We start from the raw sequence: 20,461 nt of genomic DNA, 5'->3' as shown, positions 1-20,461 counted from the left end.
CCCAGAAATATGAAATGGCCACTTCATAACTGATAAAATGTTATTAGTCTGTTCACTTCTGGGAATTACCAATAAGAGAAACAACCCAGTAACAGTGATATCCTGAGGAAAAGATCTCATGTGTCTTTAGATCATACTGATTTGTAACCTGGAACTTTATACACTAAAATGCCTAATGCGTAACCCTACAGTGATTGCCTGGTGTCACTACAGGGCAGAATTAAGGTTGGTGCCTTAGTTGTGAATTTCCATCCCCTGGCATATTGCAATTGCTGTTAAGTGGGTTTGACAAAATTCATTTTGTCTATTTCTTTCTTTTAATTTCAATAGATAGCGATATTTATTTTTAAGCCTTTTTTCCATGTTTACAATTTCATTTCTGTATATTACCTATATCAATATTTTTTCGTGTGTGTGTACAGTGAAATCAACATTTACTGCAATTTATTCATAAAAATCCAATCCTTTCAAGCGTAATTTAAAGTAATGAAGTACTTGAATTCTTTCACTTCCTAGACTGGAATCAAGTATCAGAGGGATAGCCCTGTTAGTCTGGATCTGTAAAAGCAGCAAAGAGTCTTGTGGCACCTTATAGACTAACAGACGTTTTGGAGCATGAGCTTTCGTGGATGAATACCCACTTCGTCGGATGCCCACTTCCTAGACTGGAATGTTTCATTTCAGGATAATTACACCCTCTCTGTGATGTATTTCACTTTCAGTACCGTAACCCCCTCGTGATATAGCTCCTGTCTGGGAGCTCTGCTGAGGCGAGTGGCATTATGATCAGATGACGACACACTGACACATGAGCACAGACACATGGGGGAGGGTGGAGGATGAGGTAACATGGAGCCTACCAGGGTTGAACATGGCCCTAAGAGCAAACGCCCTCTCAGCCTCTCCTCTCTCCCACCTCCCAGAGACAGTAATTCTGAGAAATCGTTCCCTGAAATCTAAATAGCCCCAGTATGAGAGACAGTGATTAACGCAGGTACCTTAGGGGCTGCAGTGCCAACCCCCTGCCTGGATGAGGAGGGTGAAGAATTGCAGTAGAAATGGGTTAGGCTGGGAGAGGGCACAGCTGATGTGGGGCTGGGAGCCAAGTTGACCAAGAGGCCAGAACTCATGGGGGGTTGGGAGAGGAAGTCAACAGGACTGGGTAGAGGCATTTCAGTGTATTTTCCCCATTAACCATTCTGCCATGTATTTAATTTAGAAACTTTTCATTCACATCTAAACACCTTGGAGCTAAGCTGGGTTGATGCATTTCCACTTACAGTGGTACAGTTGTAATTAGGTGTTTAATCAGATGCTCATGCAACACAAAGCAGTCAATAATGGGTGTGCTTTCATGAATTAACTTGTCTGTGTGCTGTGCATCGCTTTGAAAAAAAGATGGTGTGAGGGAGCGTCAAAATTTTAGGCATTAAGAAATGGTAAGTAGGTGTCAGTTCCTTTCTCATACGTTTCTCTCATAATTTTAATGTCAGTTTTGAATCAGTATTAATACCATGTTGTTTTAATAGCAGTAGGGTCCATTTGTATAATTGTTTGCAAGATTTCATTGGATATTGTGAAGCAGCCGTCTTCACCTTTTCTTTTGAGATTCCTAAATACAACCCAGCGCACCACTCCTGAAAGACTGCAAGCTCTGGCTGGTGACATGCTGGAGAGCAAACACCTGATGAGCCCTTTCGCCCTAAAATGTGCATTTGGCTCTTTGGCATTGCTTTATCTGCCCCACCAGAAAATGCTGTATGGAACCTGGTCATTACAGCCGACCGCACTAGGTACCGTTCTACCAGCTGTGGGCCAACATTCGAATGGTTCTGTTTGTTTATCTTTCATTCAGCTTTGCAATTCTTAGATCCCATTTACAAACTGGAACTGAAATAACCAAAGCAAGTTACGAAGGGAGCGGCATCAGGCACAGGTGAGGGTAAAACAATAAATGGAAAGAACTGACTATGGGAAAAGGAACATCCCAAACTATCAGAGCCCCAGACCCCCGCCCAACTGAACCCACCCCAGCCAGGCATATCAAGCTGGGTCCCTGAAAAATCGCCCAGCCCGTCTGGCAGCGAATGCTGCGTGTTCCAGATGGTGTGTGCGTCTGCTCTGCTGATGTGTTGCTTTGGTACAGAAGGCACCATGGCCACAGGGAGCAGAGACATGGACTCCTACAAAACAAAATCCCAGATACACCTCCAACATCCCATCCCCTCCTCAACCTCCACATGGCCATTCTCAGCCCATTGCTAACAGTTCCTCCCAGCCTTCAACACTATAAATAAATAAAACATGGTGTTACAAAAGGTAGATGGTGCCAGAGAAACCTGGCATTTGATACAGGCATCTGATTAGTTTCCCACGTGGAATGTGCTGTTAAATTGGAGAAAATGGGGATTAATATGAGAGCTGAAAGGTTAATAAAGAATTGGTTAAAGAGAGTCTACAAGGGGGTCATACTGAACGGTGAATTGTCAGGCTGGAGGCAGGTTACTAGTGGAGTTCCTCAAAGATCAGTTTTGGGACCAATCTTATTCAACATTTTGATTAGTGACCTTGGCACAAGAGGTGGGAGTGTGACACAAAGCCAGGAGGGATTGTCACTATGGAGGACAAGAAAATCATACCAGAAGAACTGCATGACCTTGAAAGCTGGAGTGAGAGAAATGGGATGAAAATTAATATTGCAAAATTATGCACTTAGTGATGATTGACAATAATTTTTTACAATGACCTGGAGACTTATCAGTTGGAAGTGACAGAGGAGGAGAAAGACCTGGGTGTATTGGTTGATCACAGGGTAATTATGAGCTGCCAGTGTGGTGTGGCCGTGAAATAGGCTAATGCAGTCCTAGGATGCATCAGGCGAGGTATTTCCAGTAGACACAGGGAAGGGTTAGTACTTCTGGCCTTAAAGTCTGTGAGTCTATAAGCTGTGCCTTGCGTTGCACAGACACTGATGGAGATCAGGGCCCCATCGTGCTGCGTATGGCAGAGACCCTGACTGAGATCAGCACCCGCGTTGTGCTGGGCACTGCACAGACAGAGAGGGACCGTCCTTGCCCCAAAGAGATCACAGTCCAAGTAGACAATGGGTAGGAGGAAAACAGAGGGGCTGTGACTTACCCAAGGCCACCAAGCAGGTCAGGGACAGAGCCAGGAACAGACCCCGTTAATGCCTTAGCCACATCACCCGCAGGTTGGAAAGGTCCCAGACCCCATTGCATTAGGCTGCAGGAAGAGGTGGTTTGCCCAGGGATGCACAGGCTGTCTTGGCAGGGCAGCTCAGCTGCAGTCCCTGCACACAGCTGGGGGTGGGGGGTGTCCTGGGTCAGGAGAAGTCAGTGTCCAGCCCTGTGGGGCTGTGCTCCTGGCTCATCTCTCCAGCACTCACTGCTGCCCCTCTGCTACCAGCTGCACTGTTCAGCCAGCCCCAGGCCTCAGAGAGGTCACTGTCCCCCCACATCCCAAACCTTCAAACTGGGACATGGTGCACCAGTGCCAATCCGAGTGCACTAGTGTAAATTCTGTCTATACTGAGAGTTTGCACCAGTGCCTAAAACCCCAGTGTGGCAGAGCCCTTCAGTGCCCAAACCAGCAGGGCGGGGGCATTAGCACCGGGATCTAGTTCCAGCTCGGTCAGGGCAGCCTGGGGGAACTGGGACACGTCAATGTTTCACCTCCCAGCTTCAGGCTACTGACCCAGCTGCCCACTCGCGGGGGTCTCCTCTCTCCCCAGAGCTGCTCACCACTCAGATCTGGGGTCCCAGGCTGAGGCAGTTCAGCTCGGGAAGGGTCTCACAAGGGGGCTGGGAGTCTCTGTCCCTGGAAGTTTTTAAGAGCCATGTGACGAAGTATTCATGTTTCCTCTGAATACTGTGTGGGTGCCTCAGTTTCCCTAGGCATTTCTTAAGTCCCCAGTGTGCATCAATGGCCGACACTTTGTATCCTAGCAACAAATGGCTGCCCCCGCAAGGGGCTGGCTAAAGGAACAGAGAGATCAGGTGACCTCCCGGCCCAGCAAAGAGACAAAGCCCAGAGGAGGAGGGGCTGGAGGGGTTTCAGTTTGGGAGCTGGCTGGGGATGAGGCGTGAGGGCAGACGTGGGGGTCTGCCTCGCTGGGCTCCAGAATGGACCCAGACGAGGGGTCCAGTTCTCTGTACCTACAAGCTCCGTTTTAGCCCGTGTTCCTGTCATCGAATAAACCTCTGTGTTACTGGCTGGCTGAGAGTCACGTCTGACTGTGAAGTGCGGGGGGCAGGACCCTCTGGCTTCCCCAGGACGCCCCTGGAAATGCATGGAAGGGCAGAGGATGCTGAATGCTCCAAGGTGAGACACAGGAGGTGAAGCCGTGTGAGCTTCTTACCCTGGAGACAGTCTGCTCCGAGGGAGAGGAGGCTCCCCGAAGTCCTGCCTGGCTTGATGGGGAGCAGTTCCAGAGCATCGCCCGGGGACTCCGTGACAAGCAGGTAGGACAAAGCTCTGTCAGAGGGAATCTACACAGACTTGGTCCTGCCCCCGCAGAGAGAGCTGGACTTGATAACATCTTGAGCTCCTGCCCAGCACTACATGTCTCTGATGCTATGAAATAGATACGTATAAAACACAACGTACAGAGTAAAACCCACAACATGTCAGGCAATTCAGGAAAAAAACCAAAACAACAGCATACAATGACAATACAAAGGAAAAGAAAACCACACAATGCTCACTAATACACCCTAGGACCAAATTACTCAATGAAAAAGAGCTGAACTCAAACCAGCACAACACAGGCACCAAATACACTGAGGCAAATGCAACACAACATGGTGCAGTCACAAATGGCATCATGCAAAACAGCTCAGCATAGAACAGGGCACAGCACAAAACAGAAATATTTCAGTGTAGGCCTGGAAGGGATCTTGAGAGGGCGTCTACTCCAGCCCCCTGTGCTGAGGCAGGACCAAGTATCCCTAGACATTCCCAGACTGGTGTATCTCTAACCTGGTCTTAGAAACCTCCAGTGAAGGAAATGCCACAGCCTCCCTTGGAAGCCAATGCAAGGCAAACACTGACCAAAACAAGCTGTACACACACACACTGGGCTTAGGGTTAAGGGGAGAGGCAAGAATTCAAACAATCTGGGTTCAGTTCCCAGTTTTGTCCCAAATTCTCCATGCAAACTTGAGCAAATTACTTCAGCTCTCAGAGCTTCAGTTTCCCCATCTATAAAATGGAGACTTGCCTCCCACCATTGGCCTATTTAGCCTCTGAGCTTTTTGGGGGCAAGGCCCCTGTGGGCACGTCCACACTGCAGTCAGACACCGGCGGCTGGCCCGTGCCCGCTGACTTGGACGCACACGGCTCAGGCTGCAGGGCAGTTTAACTGTGGTGTCCATGTTCCAGCTGGGGCTGCAGCCTAAGGTCTGGCACCCTCCCACCTCACAGGGTCCTACAACCTGGCTCCAGCCCAGCCCAGACATCTACACTGCCATTAACCAGCCCCTTCGCCTGAGCCCTGTGAGCATGAGGCAGCTGCCATGGGCCAGCGGGGGGGGGAGAAGGGGGGGTTAATGGCAGGGTAGAGATACCCTGGGTGTCTGTTCAGCACCTGTCACAATGGGGACCCTGATCTTGGTTGGTGTCTGTGCAGAGCCCTGACCAACAGGGGGACTGATCTCAGCTGGGGGCTCTGCAACTCCTGGCATTACAGGATCCCGGATTTTGTTTGGAGTCCCTGGAGCACCTGGCAAAATGTGGGGCCAGGATCTCTGTCAGGGTCTGTGCAGTGCCCACTACAGTAGCGGGGCGTGATCTGGGTCAGGATCAGTGCAGGGCCAGACCCAACGGGGACACAGATCTCAGTTGAGGTCTCTGAAGTGCCCAGCACAATGGAGGCAGCAGTTTGGGTCGCAGTCGTGCACTGCCTGGCACAAAGGGGGCCGTGATCTCGGTCCAGGTCTCAGTTTTACCTGGCACAACAGTGGGGTCTGATCTCACGTGGGGTCTCTGCAGCGCCTGGCAGATCAGGGCCCAGATCTCAGCTGGGGTCTCTGCAGCGCGTGGCAGAACAGGGCTACGCTCAGTATGATAAGAGCCCTGATCTCAGTCACACACCTGGAGAGAAAAGCGGGAAGATTTTTGAGAATTCGATATCAGTATTTCAGAACTGAGGAGAAAATGGCACAAACTAAATATTTGCCAACATAAGAGAGAAGCACCAACATCTGGGGAGATTTTATGTCACCATTCAACCACTCAAGTGAAAAGAGGGGAAATTTGAGGGGATTATACAGCGATATTAAATCAACAACAGACTGGGATGGATTCTTCTTGCCTCACATTCCCATGGCCGGCAGGGAGCCCTGGGTGATGTGGCTTTCACAGGGGAAAGGAGGAGGCTGGAGCCAGAAGGTCGCTGGCTGTGGGGAGGGGCTGGCAATGGGATCTGGGAATGTGACTAGCCGGTGATGGAGGAGGCACGGGGAGGGCTGCTGGGTTGGGGAGGGGAAGGAGCTGGACGGGGAAACCTGGGGCTGGGCCGTCTCCATGGGGGACACTTGCTCCTCCCTCCCTGCCTGGCCCTCCCCAGGCCCCGTTGCCAGCAGAGAGTGGCCCCCCCCCAGCCCAGAGGTGTCCCTGTCTCAGGGCCCCCCCAGCCTCTGCCCAGCTCAGGAATCACTCGGGGGAACCATTTCCCACCCGCACAAGGACAAATCCCTGCAGGGGAAATGGGGGAAACCCCAAAACCCGAGCTCTGACCTGGCCCCGGGCGATGGGGAGAGAAATTGGGGCACCGTGGGGGGGGGGGGACAGGCAACTTCTCCGGGGTGGGGGGAGGGGGGGTCACCCTGGGGGCTGCTCGTGGCTCTCGGGAGAAAGGGGGCAGGGCGGGGGGGCGGGGGGTCCCCACGGGGGGGCAGCGGTAAAGCCGAGGGGATCTCAGCCCCCCCCTTTCTCTCCCCGCTCCGCGGGGTCACTGGCTCCCCGGCCATGTCCGGGCTGCACCGACACTTCCCCCCCCGCCCCTTTCCCCTCGCGCCGGGACCCCCCCGCCCAGCCCCGCGCCGGGACCCCAGTGGGGCCGGACCCCCGCGGGGCCCCAGGGCACTGGGCTCGCGCCAGGACCTGGAGGCTGCAGCTCCGCAGCGGGGCCGGGCCGGGCACGGGGGGGTTAATGAAGGTCTCTCCCGCCGCGATCTGCGCATGCCCAGAGCCCCAGCGGCACAAACCCTTCTCCGGCCCGGGAGAGGCTCCAACGGCCCCGCACGAGCCAGGCAGAAACGCAGCGCCCCGCGCGCGTTCGCGCTCCGGCTCCGCCTCCCTGGCCGACGTCACTTCCGCTCCAGGGAGAGTTCGGAACTACATCTCCCAGCCTGCCCCGGGGCCGCGTCCGCCCTCTCCAGCCCAGGTAAGGGAGCTGAAACTGCGCATGCTCCGTACGAGCCCCGCTGGGGGTGGGAGAACAAAGCTGCTGCTGCTGCCGCCTTAGTAAGAGCCGGTGAGTGAGAGACCCCGGGGGGGGGCGGACACGTGACTCTGCCCCGGGCGGGAGAAGCCTCGGAGCCGCCTCGGAGTTGGGGGGGGGTTGAACTGTCTCTGGGCAGCCCGGAAATTCCCGGGGGGGCGGGCGGGGAGTTAATTGGCTCCTGTCCCTGTTGGCGCCTCTCGCCCCCCCCCGGCACAGAGTCTCTCCGGTTCGGCCCCGTTTCTCGCTCGGGGTCTCGCTCGGGCTGTAACATCCGGGGAGATTCGCCCCCCCCCCCGATCCGCTCTCCCGGCTCCCCTGTCCCCGGTCTCTCCACGAGTCTCCAATGTCCATTTAAAATCTCTCCAATGGGGGTCCCCGTTTTACCTGCAGCGATTTGCCCTTGTCCGGGTGGGAAATTGTTGCCCTGGGTCAGTCCCAGCACGTGGCTGCCCCTGGCGGCGGGGTGAGATGCCGGTTCTCTGCCGGGGGCGGGAGGGCACGTGTCCCCCGTGGGGGCTGCCCGGACCCCGGTTTCCCGATCCCAGTTACTGCCCCCAACTCCCAACACATCCACCAGCCACCTGCCCATCCCCCACTGCTGCCCCCTTCCCTCATCCAGGGACCTGCCACCTCCCCCACCCCCTTTGCCCTCTTAAATCAGCTCCTCAAAGGGCTCCCTGTGGGGGTGGGAGGAACCATCACTTTGTGTATATGTATTGGACTGTAATATAAAATCCAATGAAACAGTCCCCCTTTTCCCTCTAGTTATTCAATAGCTGCCCAGCCCAGGAGATGACTATCTCTGGCTGGTACTAGCCCCTTGGGGCAGCCCTGGGCCCTGTTAATACAAATTCTACCACAGACTCCAGGTAACTGAAAGTCCTCTCGGAAAGTGCTGGGGACTGGCAAGAAAGTGACTCTGCACAGCCTCTCCTCCTATTAGCAATTGCCAGGAGCAAATCCAGCCATGGGAGAGCAAAGCCCCCAGGAATGGGACTGTCCCAGCCAGAGGGAGAGAGGACAGGGGAAGGAGAGACTGAAAGGGGCAGTGGGAGAAATGAGTGGGGGGGAGCGATTTCCAGCTCTCTAGTCCACCCAGACACATGTATTGCAGCATCCCTGGGCAGAACCACTTTCCAGTGAACAAGAAAAGGCTCAGACAGAGGAAAGCTGGTTCTTAACTGCATATTCCCCCTGCTGGGGTGTGGCTGCCCTGGGGTCAGTGTCTGAGGGAATCCCCCACAATGACTCATTTGGTTCTGCTCTTTTCTAGCCTTGTGTTCAGAGACTTAGTTATGAGATTGGGGGAGGGAGAAGGAAGGTTAAAAATCTCTCTGTGGGCTTAGCCCGGCAGGAGGGGCCAGGTCCACACTATAATAAAGAGATTGAGCATTTTCCCAGCATGGTAGAATCTAGGATGTCTGTCTGCAGGGAAAGGGCCTGGGGGAATCGTCCTGTGACATTAACTAAAGCCTGTTCTGTAACCCCCACAACTGCCCTTCTCACCCTCCCAGGCTGCAGAATGACGTCCATGTTTCACTCCTGCTCATCCCATCCTGCCATGGGACAGGGGAGAGAAATGGCTGCAGAGGAGCCTGTTCAGGTAGGGATTGTCGGTGGGTTTCTGGTGGGTTCCTGCAGGAGGGAGAGGGACAGCAAATACACCGGAGATGGGAAGATTTGCACAGTCTGGTTTGGAGCAGGGCAGGAAATGCACAAGGTGGGGAAGGGAGGAGGACAGCTTATGACATTCCTGCTGGGGGGAGTTTAATAAATGGCCCAGATTCTAGGAACAGACCCTTGAGATTAGGAGGTGGAAATACCCTAATTTGTGAAACAGAAAATAACCCTCCTACGTGGGGCTAGGAAAACTGACCAGACTCCCAGTGCTGGAGCCTGACCTGACTAACCAGTGGCTGCTGTGAGATATGAAGGGGACACCCACTAGTGAGGTTTAGGGGAGATTCCCCTCCTTTCGTATCCAGCTCTGCACAATGAGGAGGGTGTTGGGCTTCCTACCGGAGATCTCTCCCTGGTCCCTGCTAGGGGCTCCATCTCCTTTATCCGTCTGTGGCTAGTAGGAGTGTGATGGATCTGCTGGGAGAGAAAAGGGACTCTCTATTCGTCCCCTTAACCTGGTGTTTCCAGGATGCTCTGAGTGGGGTGGAAGTGGGACTCTGACTGTGATCCACCCAAAGCTTGCATTTGATTGGCTTCTCTCCCCCACAAATAGTGGGGCTGTGAGTGGGGCAGCAGGTACTGAGTGTTGGACTCTTGCTCTTTCAGGGCCAGTGACCTTCAAGGAGGTGGCTGTGTATTTCACCAGGAAGAGTGGGCTCTGCTGGACCCTGCTCAGAGAGCCCTCTACAGAGACGTCATGCAGGAGAACTATGAGAATGTGACCTCGCTGGGTAAGGATTCCTGTCCTCAGTTCTTGGAAGGGAAATGAAGAGATACGGTTCATGCCAGTCCCACAATGCCACCTCTGCTCTGTCCTGTCTCTGCATCACCCCAATATGCCAGTGACCCACACACTGCCACAGACCCTCCCCTGCTTCAGAACACAGGAACAGTATTGCACAGTGTCAAATATCTCCTGTTTGCATAAGTAAACTTCTTTGAGATGGGGCAACCACATCTGCACGCAGTGTTATGCTCCAGAAAGCACACAGGATCTTTATAGAGGAAGGTAAATACACAGCATTTATTGAGAATATAACAGTTACCATATGCTTTTTACACACACACTCACTTTCACACTCTCTCTCTCTCTCACTCACTCCATAGTTACTGGTCTGTTGTAGCTGAAGTCAATCTAATGGCCAATTACACTGAGCACGAGTGTGGGGCTGGGCTCTTGTCGGTCGCAATCCAATGCTCCGGGAGTGTGGCAAGATGAACCCAAAGTCCCATGGCCAAGCACCCTGGTTCTTATAGGGTTTTTTCCTTTGTTGAACTCTATGGATTTTGCTGTATCAGTTTGTGATCGGTTACTTCTTAACTGGTGTAAACATTCCAGTGCACCTCTGAGAGGGTCAGCCTGACCTTTGTTCTGATTTAATCAATTGTCCTCAGGGGTGCCAGCCTTGACCTCAGGGTCATCAATCTGCCCTTCCTTATGGATGTGCGTTGTTGATTCTTTGATGTCCTTTAAGTCTCTTGACTCCTTCTTCCTTGACTCTGGCTATAACAATGGCTTTTACACCTTCTCTTTTCCTGATGCATACATCCTCATTCACACAGACCCACTGAGAATACAAACAGTAGTGTTTTATATCGAGCAAAAGGGCATTGCAAATGAAACCTTGCCTTCAATGTTTCTCTAATCTACTTAACATAGACACAATAGTGAATCCTGTCTCTTACTTACTAAACCTTAAAACAAAGACATGTAGATTTAACTAGAGTGCCTAATTTGTAATACATAGAGGAAACCATAGTAGACAGTGTAACTTATCCTAAAACAAAAGGTGACCATAATCAGTCAGAAGGATTGTTCTGGTCTGTCATTCCCTTCTGCTATTCAAACAGGGTGGCTGACAGGATGAAATCAAATCGTACATTAAATTCTCCCAGTACATTATAAAATCCAGCTCCTACAGCCGTATTCGAGATGTGGGCGCACCATAGATTTGTATACAGGCAATATGATATTTTCTGTCTTTTCTATCCCTTGCTTAATGATTCCCAGCATTCCGTTCGCTTTTTGACTGCCGCTGCACATTGAGTGGATGTTTTCAGAGAACTATCCATGACTCCAAGATCTCTCTCTTGAGTGGAAACAGCTAATTTAGACCTCATCATTTTGTATGTCTAGTTGGGATTATGTTTTCCAATGGGCTGCACTATGTGCTATCCTGACATCTAGTACTGCTGAGATCCTGCATTCAGTACTATCCCTGCCCTTCCTGTTCCCTTTCTCCACTGAACCCCACCAGCCCATGGTTACTGTCCCCAGCTTCCCCAGGACTCTCTCATTGTCTCTGGACCTCTCCGTCAGCAAGAAGCAGTGGCAGGGAGACTTGCCCTCTCTCTGGAGTCTTGGATTTCTGGGACATGGATTTACTTTCTCTGTGTTTTGGGAGCCTCTTTGAAATGAGTGTCTGTGACATTAACTACAGTGCAATCTGGAGTGTTGAACAGCTGTGTCCCCTCAGTTTCCCAAGCTGGGGTGACTTTTACACTGTTTTACTGTGAGAGCAGCCGCTCCTGGGCAGTTATCACACAGTCTCCCGCATGTAACTCGCTCCCAGCTACAGTATTGAGTGCTGCTAGTCAGCGACTCAGGAGTTACAGTGCAGCACAGGAAAACCCCAGAAAAGTCTCTGTTCCCAGATTTCCCCCCGAAAGGTGCATCTTTCCCTGTCCAACACGCTACTGAACAAGGCAAGCTCATATGACGTCTGTCATTTCATCAGTGGAAACTGACATGCACCAGCCTTGTTATCCCATGTAGATGAGGGGACTCACCCCTGCAGCACCTCCTGCTGGTGACTTCTGGGAATTAGCTCATTCCAGCTCCAGCGCACCCTCTGCAGGCCGGTGATCCACCTGTCCTCTGGCCCCCCGTGTCCCTCCCTGGACCTGGTGCCCCTTTTACCTGGGGTGCTGCCCTCTGGCAGTAACCCCTCAGTCTTGGGGTCTCCCCTCCTCAGGGAACTCCCACCCACTATTCCCGCCTCGGCTCAGTATAAGGCCAGTCATCGTCTAGCCCCACGTCCTGGGGCAGACTGCAGGATCAGCCACTCATCACTGGCAAGGAGGGTTGGGACCTGCTGCCTTGGCCTACCGCTGGGCTGCCCTCTGCAACCCCCCAGTACCTATTGCCTTCTGCTAGGCCACAGCCTGGGGCTTTCCAGGCTGGAGCTCCCCAGCTCCTCTGCCTTTCCCCAGCCCTGCTCCACTCAGGTACCCTGTGTCTAGCTCCCTGCAGCCAGGCCCATCTCCCTCTACAAACAGAGAGAGATTCTATCTGCCCCTGGCTTCTCTGCCTTAATAGGCCAGCTGAGTCTGTTTGGGGCGTGGCCCCAGCTGCAACCACTTCCCCCAATCAGCCCAGCCTAAAAGCTGCTTTCTCCAGCCACAGCCCCCTCCCAGCGCTGTTTTTAACCCTTCAGAGCAGGAGCGGACGTCCACCCCGCTACATCCCAAATGCAGTTTCCAACACACTTTAATCCAAACATGCTAGTTGGATAAAACAATAAAACAAGATTGTTAATTACCAAAAAAAAAGATTTTAAGTGACTACAGGTAACGAGGCATAAAAGTCAGAATTATTTACAAAACAAATGCAAGATAAACCACAAATAAATTTGTTAGTCTCTAAGGTGCCACAAGTACTCCTGTTCTTTTTACAAACTAACATGCAAGTCAGGGGTAGGTAAACTACAGCCCGCAGGCCACATCCGGCCCGCAGGCCCAGCTTGCTCGGCCCCTGAGCTCCCGGATGGGGAGGCTCCCCTCTCCCTCCCCTCCCCTGCTGTTCCCTCGCCCCTGCTGTCCCACTGTAGACTCAACATGCCGCGCCACCAGCGCTCTGGCCCACCACTCCTGGGCAGTGCTGCAGCGGTGGGGCTGCGAGCTCCTACTGCTCTGGGTGGCATGGTAAGGGGGCCGGTCAGCGCTCTCCTGAGGGACCTCGTATCTAGCTCCGGCGAGCCGCGTGGCTGTGGTAAGGGGGCCAGGGGGTTGGATAAGGGGCAGAGAGTCCTGGGGGGCAGTCAGGGGACAGGGAGCAGGGGACGGTTGGGCGGGCGGTCAGGGGATGGGGAACTGGGGGGTTGGATAGGCGTAGGAGTCCCGGGGTTTGTCAGGGGGCGGGGGTTTGGATATGGGTTCATATCCAGGACCCCACCCCCTACCCCACCCCGCTGCTACCTGTCCCATGATTGCTCTGACCTCTATCCACCCCCCTGCCCACTGACAGACCCTTGGGACTCCCACACCTATCCAGCCCCCGTCCCCCCAGAACCTCCGCCCCATCCAACTGTCCCCTGACTGCCCCCTGGGACTCCCTGCCCCTTATCCAACGCCCCCACCTCCTTACCATGCTGCTCAGAGCAGCGTGTCTGGCAGCCACGTGCACCACGCAGAGCCAGACACACTGCCCTGCAGGAGCGCACAGCCCCGCCCCGCAGGAGCGCTACCCGCACGGTGGCGTGGCTGTGGGGGAGGGGCTAGCCTCCCCAGCCGGGAGCTCAGGGACCGGGCAGGACGGTCCTGTCGGCTGGATGTGGCCCGTGGGCCGTAATTTGCCCATCCCTGATCAAGGGCATAAACCTATTGAGTCAGCAAGACATGCAGGGGTATGTCTGTGTGCTGAGACCTATGAGGCTTTTCCATGCCATGTGCTGTGAAGCTTGTGTTTGGGACACAGGAAGTACAAGCCACATGGCAAAGGGAATATAAAGGGCAGCTGCATCATCTCCATTTTGTCTTCAATCCCTCTTCCTACCTCTGGAGCAACTTCTCTACAAATTGAAGCCTGGAACAAAGGACTGAAAGACCCATCGAACTTGTGGATGTGTTCCAGACGGACTTTCAAGCCAGCAGCTCAGCAATACTGCTAATAACCTGATATATAGATTTTGGAATGCATCTCACTGCTTTTCCATTTAACAACTTTTTTTGTGTCGTGTCGTGTCTTGTCTTTCCATGCTAAAGGATTGGCTGGCAGTGTGGTCTTTTGGGTAAGATCCAAACCTATAGTGATCTTGTAATGTGGCTGACCTTTTGGGGTCAGAAAAACATTTTGTATATGAGCAGAGTTTTTAAATAACCTCTCACTGTACTGGACCTAGGTGCTGATTGGGAGTCAGAGAACTGGAATGCAATAAAGGGGGCCGTGTGATTTCTTTTTTCAGCTTCTCGATAACCCGTGTGTGGGATCAGAAGCACAGTTTGTGACTGGTCTTTGAGTTTAACTTCAGTGTTAACCACCAGTTTTGGGAGCATCTGCTCTCCCTTTTTCATCCTGCCCTGACCCTGGCATTTTCAGTGTGGACTGCCCCAGGCACACCCGTCACACTAAGCACTGAAGTTAAATTAATAGAATGTTTTTTATGACAAAGTTATGAAATCAAGTGACCTCCTTTGTTTTCTTTCATCTGAGCAGGGTTTCCAATTTCCCAACCTGATGTGATCTCCCAGCTGGAACAAGGGGAAGAGCCATGGGTCCCAGACCTCCAAGGTTCAGAGGAAAGAGAGATCCTGAGAGCTCCCTGCACAGGTGAGGAAATATTAAACCAACTGAGAATCTGTAAGTGCCTGAAGGAAACATCTGGGATGCCCTACAATGCCCTTGGAAGGTCTCTCAGTTCAATATTGTCCCTAGCAGGGGTCGTATCCTTAGGGTAAATATAGCTCATGGCTTCCTGTAGACACTAGCGGACACCAGGCAGTAGCTTCCTCCCTTCCCCCTGTGAATTTGGATGGGATGTGAAGCCTGAATTGATCCCCTCCTCTCTCCTGTTTGGGGAAGAACTTGGGGGAGTTCAGTTCTTGTTTTTATTTGACCTCTCTCCAGTACTTGTATTGGTTTGGCCTTCCCCTTTCCATCCGTGTTTGAGGTTTCTGTCTGTATCACAGCAGGTGACGCAATGGTAGGTGAGAAAGAGGAGGAGAATTCTCAGCAGGAGAATGTTGAGCAAGTGGATAAACACAGAGCATTATCACAAAGATCGAAAAGGAATGTGTCCTGGAGTCATAAGCAGGAAAAATCCCATGACATTCAGCACAGACCAGAAGGAGAGCAGGGAAACCAGCCAGGGGAGAAAGTGGGTAAATGTATTTCCTGTCAGGAAACTCAGAAGGATCTCAAGGAAACCACAACACAACAGGAAATCCTCAGCAGAAAGAGAAAAAATACATGCACTGAGTTTGGGGAAAACGTATGTGATTACTCCATCCTTATAAAGCATCACAGAATCCACACAGGGAAGAGGCCCTATGAATGCAGTGAGTGCGGGAAAACCTTCAGTCGCAGTTCACACCTTATTAGGCATCAGAGAATCCACACAGGGGAGAGGCCCTATGAATGCAGTGAGTGTGGTAAATGCTTCACTAGCAGCTCAGGCCTTTATCAACATCAGAGAATCCACACAGGGGAGAGGCCCTATGAATGCAGTGAGTGTGGAAAATGCTTCACTGACAGCTCAGCCCTTTCTCAACATCAGAGAATCCACACAGGGAAGAGGCCCTATGAATGCAGTGAGTGTGGGAAAACCTTCAGTCGCAGTTCACACCTTATTAGGCATCAGAGAATCCACACAGGGGAGAGGCCCTATGAATGCAGTGATTGTGGTAAATTCTTCACTAGCAGCTCAAACCTTTTTACCCATCAGATAATCCACACAGGGGAGAGGCCCTATGAATGCAGTGAGTGTGGGAAAAACTTCACTAGCAGCTCAAACCTTCTTGTCCATCAGAGAATCCACACAGGGGAGAGGCCCTATGAATGCAGTGAGTGTGGAAAATGCTTCACTGACAGCTCATCCCTTTCTCGACATCAGAGAATCCACACAGGGGAGAGGCCCTATGAATGCAGTGAGTGTGGGAAAACCTTCAGTCGCAGCTCAAACCTTCTTACCCATCAGAGAATCCACACAGGGGAGAGGCCCTATGAATGCAGTGTGTGTGGAAAATGCTTCACTTGCAGCTCAGGCCTTTATCAACATCGGAGAATCCACACAGGGGAGAGGCCCTATGAATGCATTGAGTGTGGAAAATGCTTCACTGACAGCTCAGCCCTTTCTCAACATCAGAGAATCCACACAGGGGAGAGGCCCTATGAATGCAGTCAGTGTGGGAAAACCTTCAGTCGCAGTTCACACCTGCTTACCCATCAGAGACTCTACACAGGAGAGGCCCTATGAATGCAGTGAGTGGGGAAAACCTTCTGTGGGCACTTTGCCCATGTTAGTCATCAGAGAATCTGCAAGGAGATCAACAACATAAACACCTCTAGGGCTATCAATACTTTTTTTTCTCTAATAATTTTCCTGATTCCCACATAGTAAAGGTCCATCCAACCTCACATCCTATCTGCCAACAGTGGCCAATGCTAGGTTCCCCAGAGGGACTGAATCTAACAGGTAATGAGCAAGTGATCTCTCTCCTGCCATCCATCTCCACCCTCTGACAAACAGAGGCTAGGGACACCATTCCTTACCCATCCTGGCTAATAGCCATTCATGGACTTAACCTCCATTAATTTATCTGCAAAAAGAACAAGGAGTTCTTGTGGCACCTTAGAAACTAAAAAATTTATTTGAGCATAAGCTTTCCTGGGCTAAAACCAACTTCACTGGATGCATGCAGTGGAAAATACAGCCGGAAAATACACACACACACTCAGAGAGGACATGAAAAATTGGGTGTTGCCATACACACTATAACGAGAGTGATCAGTTAAGGTGAGCTATTATCAGCAGGAGAAAAAAACCTTTTGTAGAGGTTTTCGTGGCCTTTGAGAAAGCAAGATAGAGCTTTGGAAGACCCAGCAGGGTTTGTGGCCCAGGAATTGTTCTCAGATTCCACTGAGACTTCAACTCAGATTGCAGGATTCAAAGTCCTGAGTGCTGGCCCTTACACCATGGGACCAGCAGAGCACCTGTTGATTACTGTAGACTTCCAGCAGGGAGGACTCTGTGGGCAGGGGCGGCTCTAGGCATTTTGCCGCCCCAAGCACGGCAGGCAGGTTGCCTTCGGCAGCTTGCCTGCGGGAGGTCCGCCGAAGTCGCAGGACCAGCGGACCCTTCGCAGGCATGCCGCCGAAGGCAGCCTGCCTGCCACCCTCGCAGCGACCGGCAGAGCGCCCCCCGTGGCTTGCTATCCCAAGCAAGCGCTTGGCGTGCTGGGGCCTGGAGCCGCCCCTGTCTGTGGGGACAATTTTTTCTGGCAGGGAGGACTCAGTGGGAACATGCCTCTCTGGCCAGCCCTGCATTTGCTGAAAAAGTCAGCACCCAGCACTTTGCTGCAGGCCCAGAGGCCTTTCTTCCTCCAGACTGCGAGGCCAGTGGACAGGTGAGGCAGTAGCACCTTCAGTCTCAGGCAGTAAAGGGCCCTTCCTGGGAAAGGCCATGTCCTGAAAAGGAAAAACTAAAGTCAAGGAGGGTCCTTCTAAAACTCTTTGGGTATGTCACAGGGGGAAAGTGTTTCTTTGCCTCACCATGGACTTGAACCCTGGATCCTCAAATTAGAAGGCTGATGCGCTGCCAACTGAGCTAGCTAGGCTCATATTCTTCAAAAAGCAAATTTCATACAGAAGAGAAACTAGTCAAGAAAAATGAGGGCAGGAAACTATACAGAAAACCTGCTACTCTCGCTCTCTTAGCAGTCCTAGCCCCGCCTGCTCCTCGATCTGGTGCCCTGAGGCCGTATTCTTTTTTTTGTTAAATATCAAATCCAGGAGAAAACACAGTTCTACAAAGCAAAATGAAATCACAAACAGAAATAAAAAAGGAAAATGCAATTCCCATCACTTTATCATATCTGGGCCATTCCTGTATCGAGAGCACCCGCGAAGGTCCCTGTGTGCTTACGAGAAACCTGGAGGAACTCATACCACAGCCTGAACATGCAACTCAACTGCTCCCAGGTGCCGCAGTAAAACCCTTTCCCTGCTGTGACGTTGCACTCCATAGGATTTTATGAAAGTATGCTAATGAGTGTGAATATAAAGTGACTGGACTATGCTTCATGCAAAAGGTCGCTTGTAAGGTATCATTACAAAGCTTATAATCTACTGTGTGTGTTCATCCTATTGTATGAACCGATCGTTCTTGGATCTGAAACTAGAAATATGAACTATCACTCTGAGGTCCTGTTGTAATGATGCAAAGTGTGGGCCATTAATAGTGGTTTGGACTCTTGATGGCTCCCATTAACCAGGACAATTGACTGGAGATGGCTCTGTCCTGCACCATCTGTGAGTCAGGCCAGGAAGAATGAAGGCTTGGGGGGGGGGGTGTCTCACGGGACATGTGACCATGTCCCCCGGTACAGGAATCCATCTTAAACCTGGGGCTCTTCCCCAGGAGAGAGACAAAAGATTCCTGCCTGGTACCAAAGCTCTATAAGAGGGTGGAACTGAACAAACGTGGCTGCAGTCATGAGACATCCCCAGCTACCACCTGAGCTGGAACAAGGGCTATAGCAGGTGAAAAGATTGGGCCCAGACAAGAAATAAGTCTAGTCTTTGCCTCTCAGTCTTTGCAGATGGGACCTTTCCCTCCAGTGCTGGAGGATTTGCCCTTCTCATCTACCCTTGTCCCAAGCAGCACAGCAGGTAGGAATCTTAAATGTGCAGAGGAGACTTAGGAGCAGAAACCCCCCCAGACCTTCCATGCAGTTGGCACTTGCCCTCACTGAGCAGGATTGAAACTCCTGCAGGGCAGGAGCAAAGCAGCAGGGTGAAAAGAACCTGGAGATGCTAGGATTGAACCCAGGACCTCTGGGCATGTGCTCTACCACTGAGCTACATCCCCAGATGGGCCATTTGTGCTATAGGTTACATTCAGAGCCCTCCTGTTTCCAGAGCACCTAGTGGCCTAAAAGCAGCATGAGGGACACATTCCCTGCTCTGAGGCCAAATCTGCTGTCCTGGAAGTTGCTGGTTCTTAGGGGTCACTCTGCTGCAAGGCCAGATTCGATGTGTGGGGCAGAGAGTGGGTGCCCTGGGCTCAGGGTGCAGAGATACACTCAGCCTTCTCCCCTGCATTGGGTGGGGTGCTGCCCCCTCCTGGAATGTAATGGGAGGAGGGGCGCTGTGAGTCGCTCAACAGCTGACCCCGGTGGCAGAAGTGCTGTGGGAGCTCCAGGTGTTTCTAGGGTCTGCTCTTTCCACCTGCCTGTAAAGTCCAGCTTTCCCCAGCACATTCACTGCGGTGCAATTGGGTCACTGTTTCCATGGCTGAACAGCAAAGAATCACTCCCAGTTTCCCTTCTATCTGCGGCAGGATTAGCCTTGTCAGTGATTAATGAGGTGGATCTTGTTGTAGATTGTTATTCATTCCCACCTTGACAATTCACACCGTCCCTTTCCCATGCAGATTCCCAGCACCTTGGTGATCCTGGTAGCAGGGTTGGGTACTGAGATTTTCAGGGTCCTTTTTCCTCCACCTGGAGTGAACTCAGCTTTTCCCCCATCCCAGACAATCCATGAAATAACAACAGGGGCATAAAGAAAAGGGGAGGGAACATCTCACGGCCAGGGCTGGATGTGCCCAGGGCCCCCTGCTTGTCCATTGTTTCCCTGGAATTTGGCCTCCTGCTTTGCACAAGGGACAGCTCAGCTCAGCATCAATTAGGTGACTCTGGGAAGTTCGGGGTCCCCGGGCTCCCAAAGGAGGGGGAAGCAAGTCACCCCTGGAGCAGGTTAAAGCTGCAGAATGACAGTGGGGTTGCTGCCCCTGTGAACAGCTGCTGTAGCACCGCCTGGGCAGGACAGAGAGAGCCAGTTATAACCCCACCCCCCACCAGCCTGTATCGGGGGATGGGAGCACTCACACCTTGGGGACCCACCCACCAGAGATCTACTGGGAGGGAGAGTGGCACCCACACACCCAGGATCTTGTAGGGTGGACAAGGGCATCCACACTCTGGGATCCTCTGCAGAGGGACGGACACCCACACACCCAGGATTCTGTATGGGGGGCAGAGGTACCCGGACACCTGGACGCGGGATGGGGGCACCAAAACATCTGGGATCTTACCTGGCAGGACAGCGGCACCTGCAGCTCGACATGAGATGGGGGCGGGGGAAGCAGGAGCATTTCCCAGTTCCAGGCTGTCCCCGTCTGGCCAAGGCACAGAGCTCACAAGCAGAGTTTAAAGCTCCAGCTGCCAGGCTATAACACAAGCCAGGCCCCATGGCTGGTGCCTGTGATCCCAGCGCCTGGGGAGGCTGAGGCTGGCGGATCGCTTGAGCTCAGGAGTTCTGGGCTGCAGGGGGCTGTGCCGATCGGGTGTCCGCACTAAGTTCAGCATCAATATGGT

At 52.4% G+C, this 20,461-nt stretch overlaps 1 protein-coding gene across 1 annotated transcript in view; it reads left to right on the top strand.

The window, feature by feature from the left end:
* Window positions 1–16,323, top strand: part of LOC120375611 (zinc finger protein 850-like) — a gene marked incomplete at its 3' end in the record, with an annotated part of 610,246 nt that extends 593,923 nt beyond the window's left edge. Inside the window, exon 10 of the mRNA XM_039496347.1 lies at window positions 15,382–16,323. Within this exon, the coding sequence (XP_039352281.1) occupies window positions 15,382–16,323 (942 nt within the window). The remainder of the gene's footprint in view (window positions 1–15,381) is intronic.
* Window positions 16,324–20,461: the final 4,138 nt, after the last annotated feature.

This window comes from Mauremys reevesii, linkage group 12 (genome assembly GCF_016161935.1).
Source record: "Mauremys reevesii isolate NIE-2019 linkage group 12, ASM1616193v1, whole genome shotgun sequence".
In the NCBI taxonomy this organism is placed as follows: Eukaryota; Metazoa; Chordata; order Testudines; family Geoemydidae; genus Mauremys; species Mauremys reevesii.
Note: the sequence above shows the minus strand (reverse complement) of the source record. Positions and strands in the feature narration are given on the sequence as shown.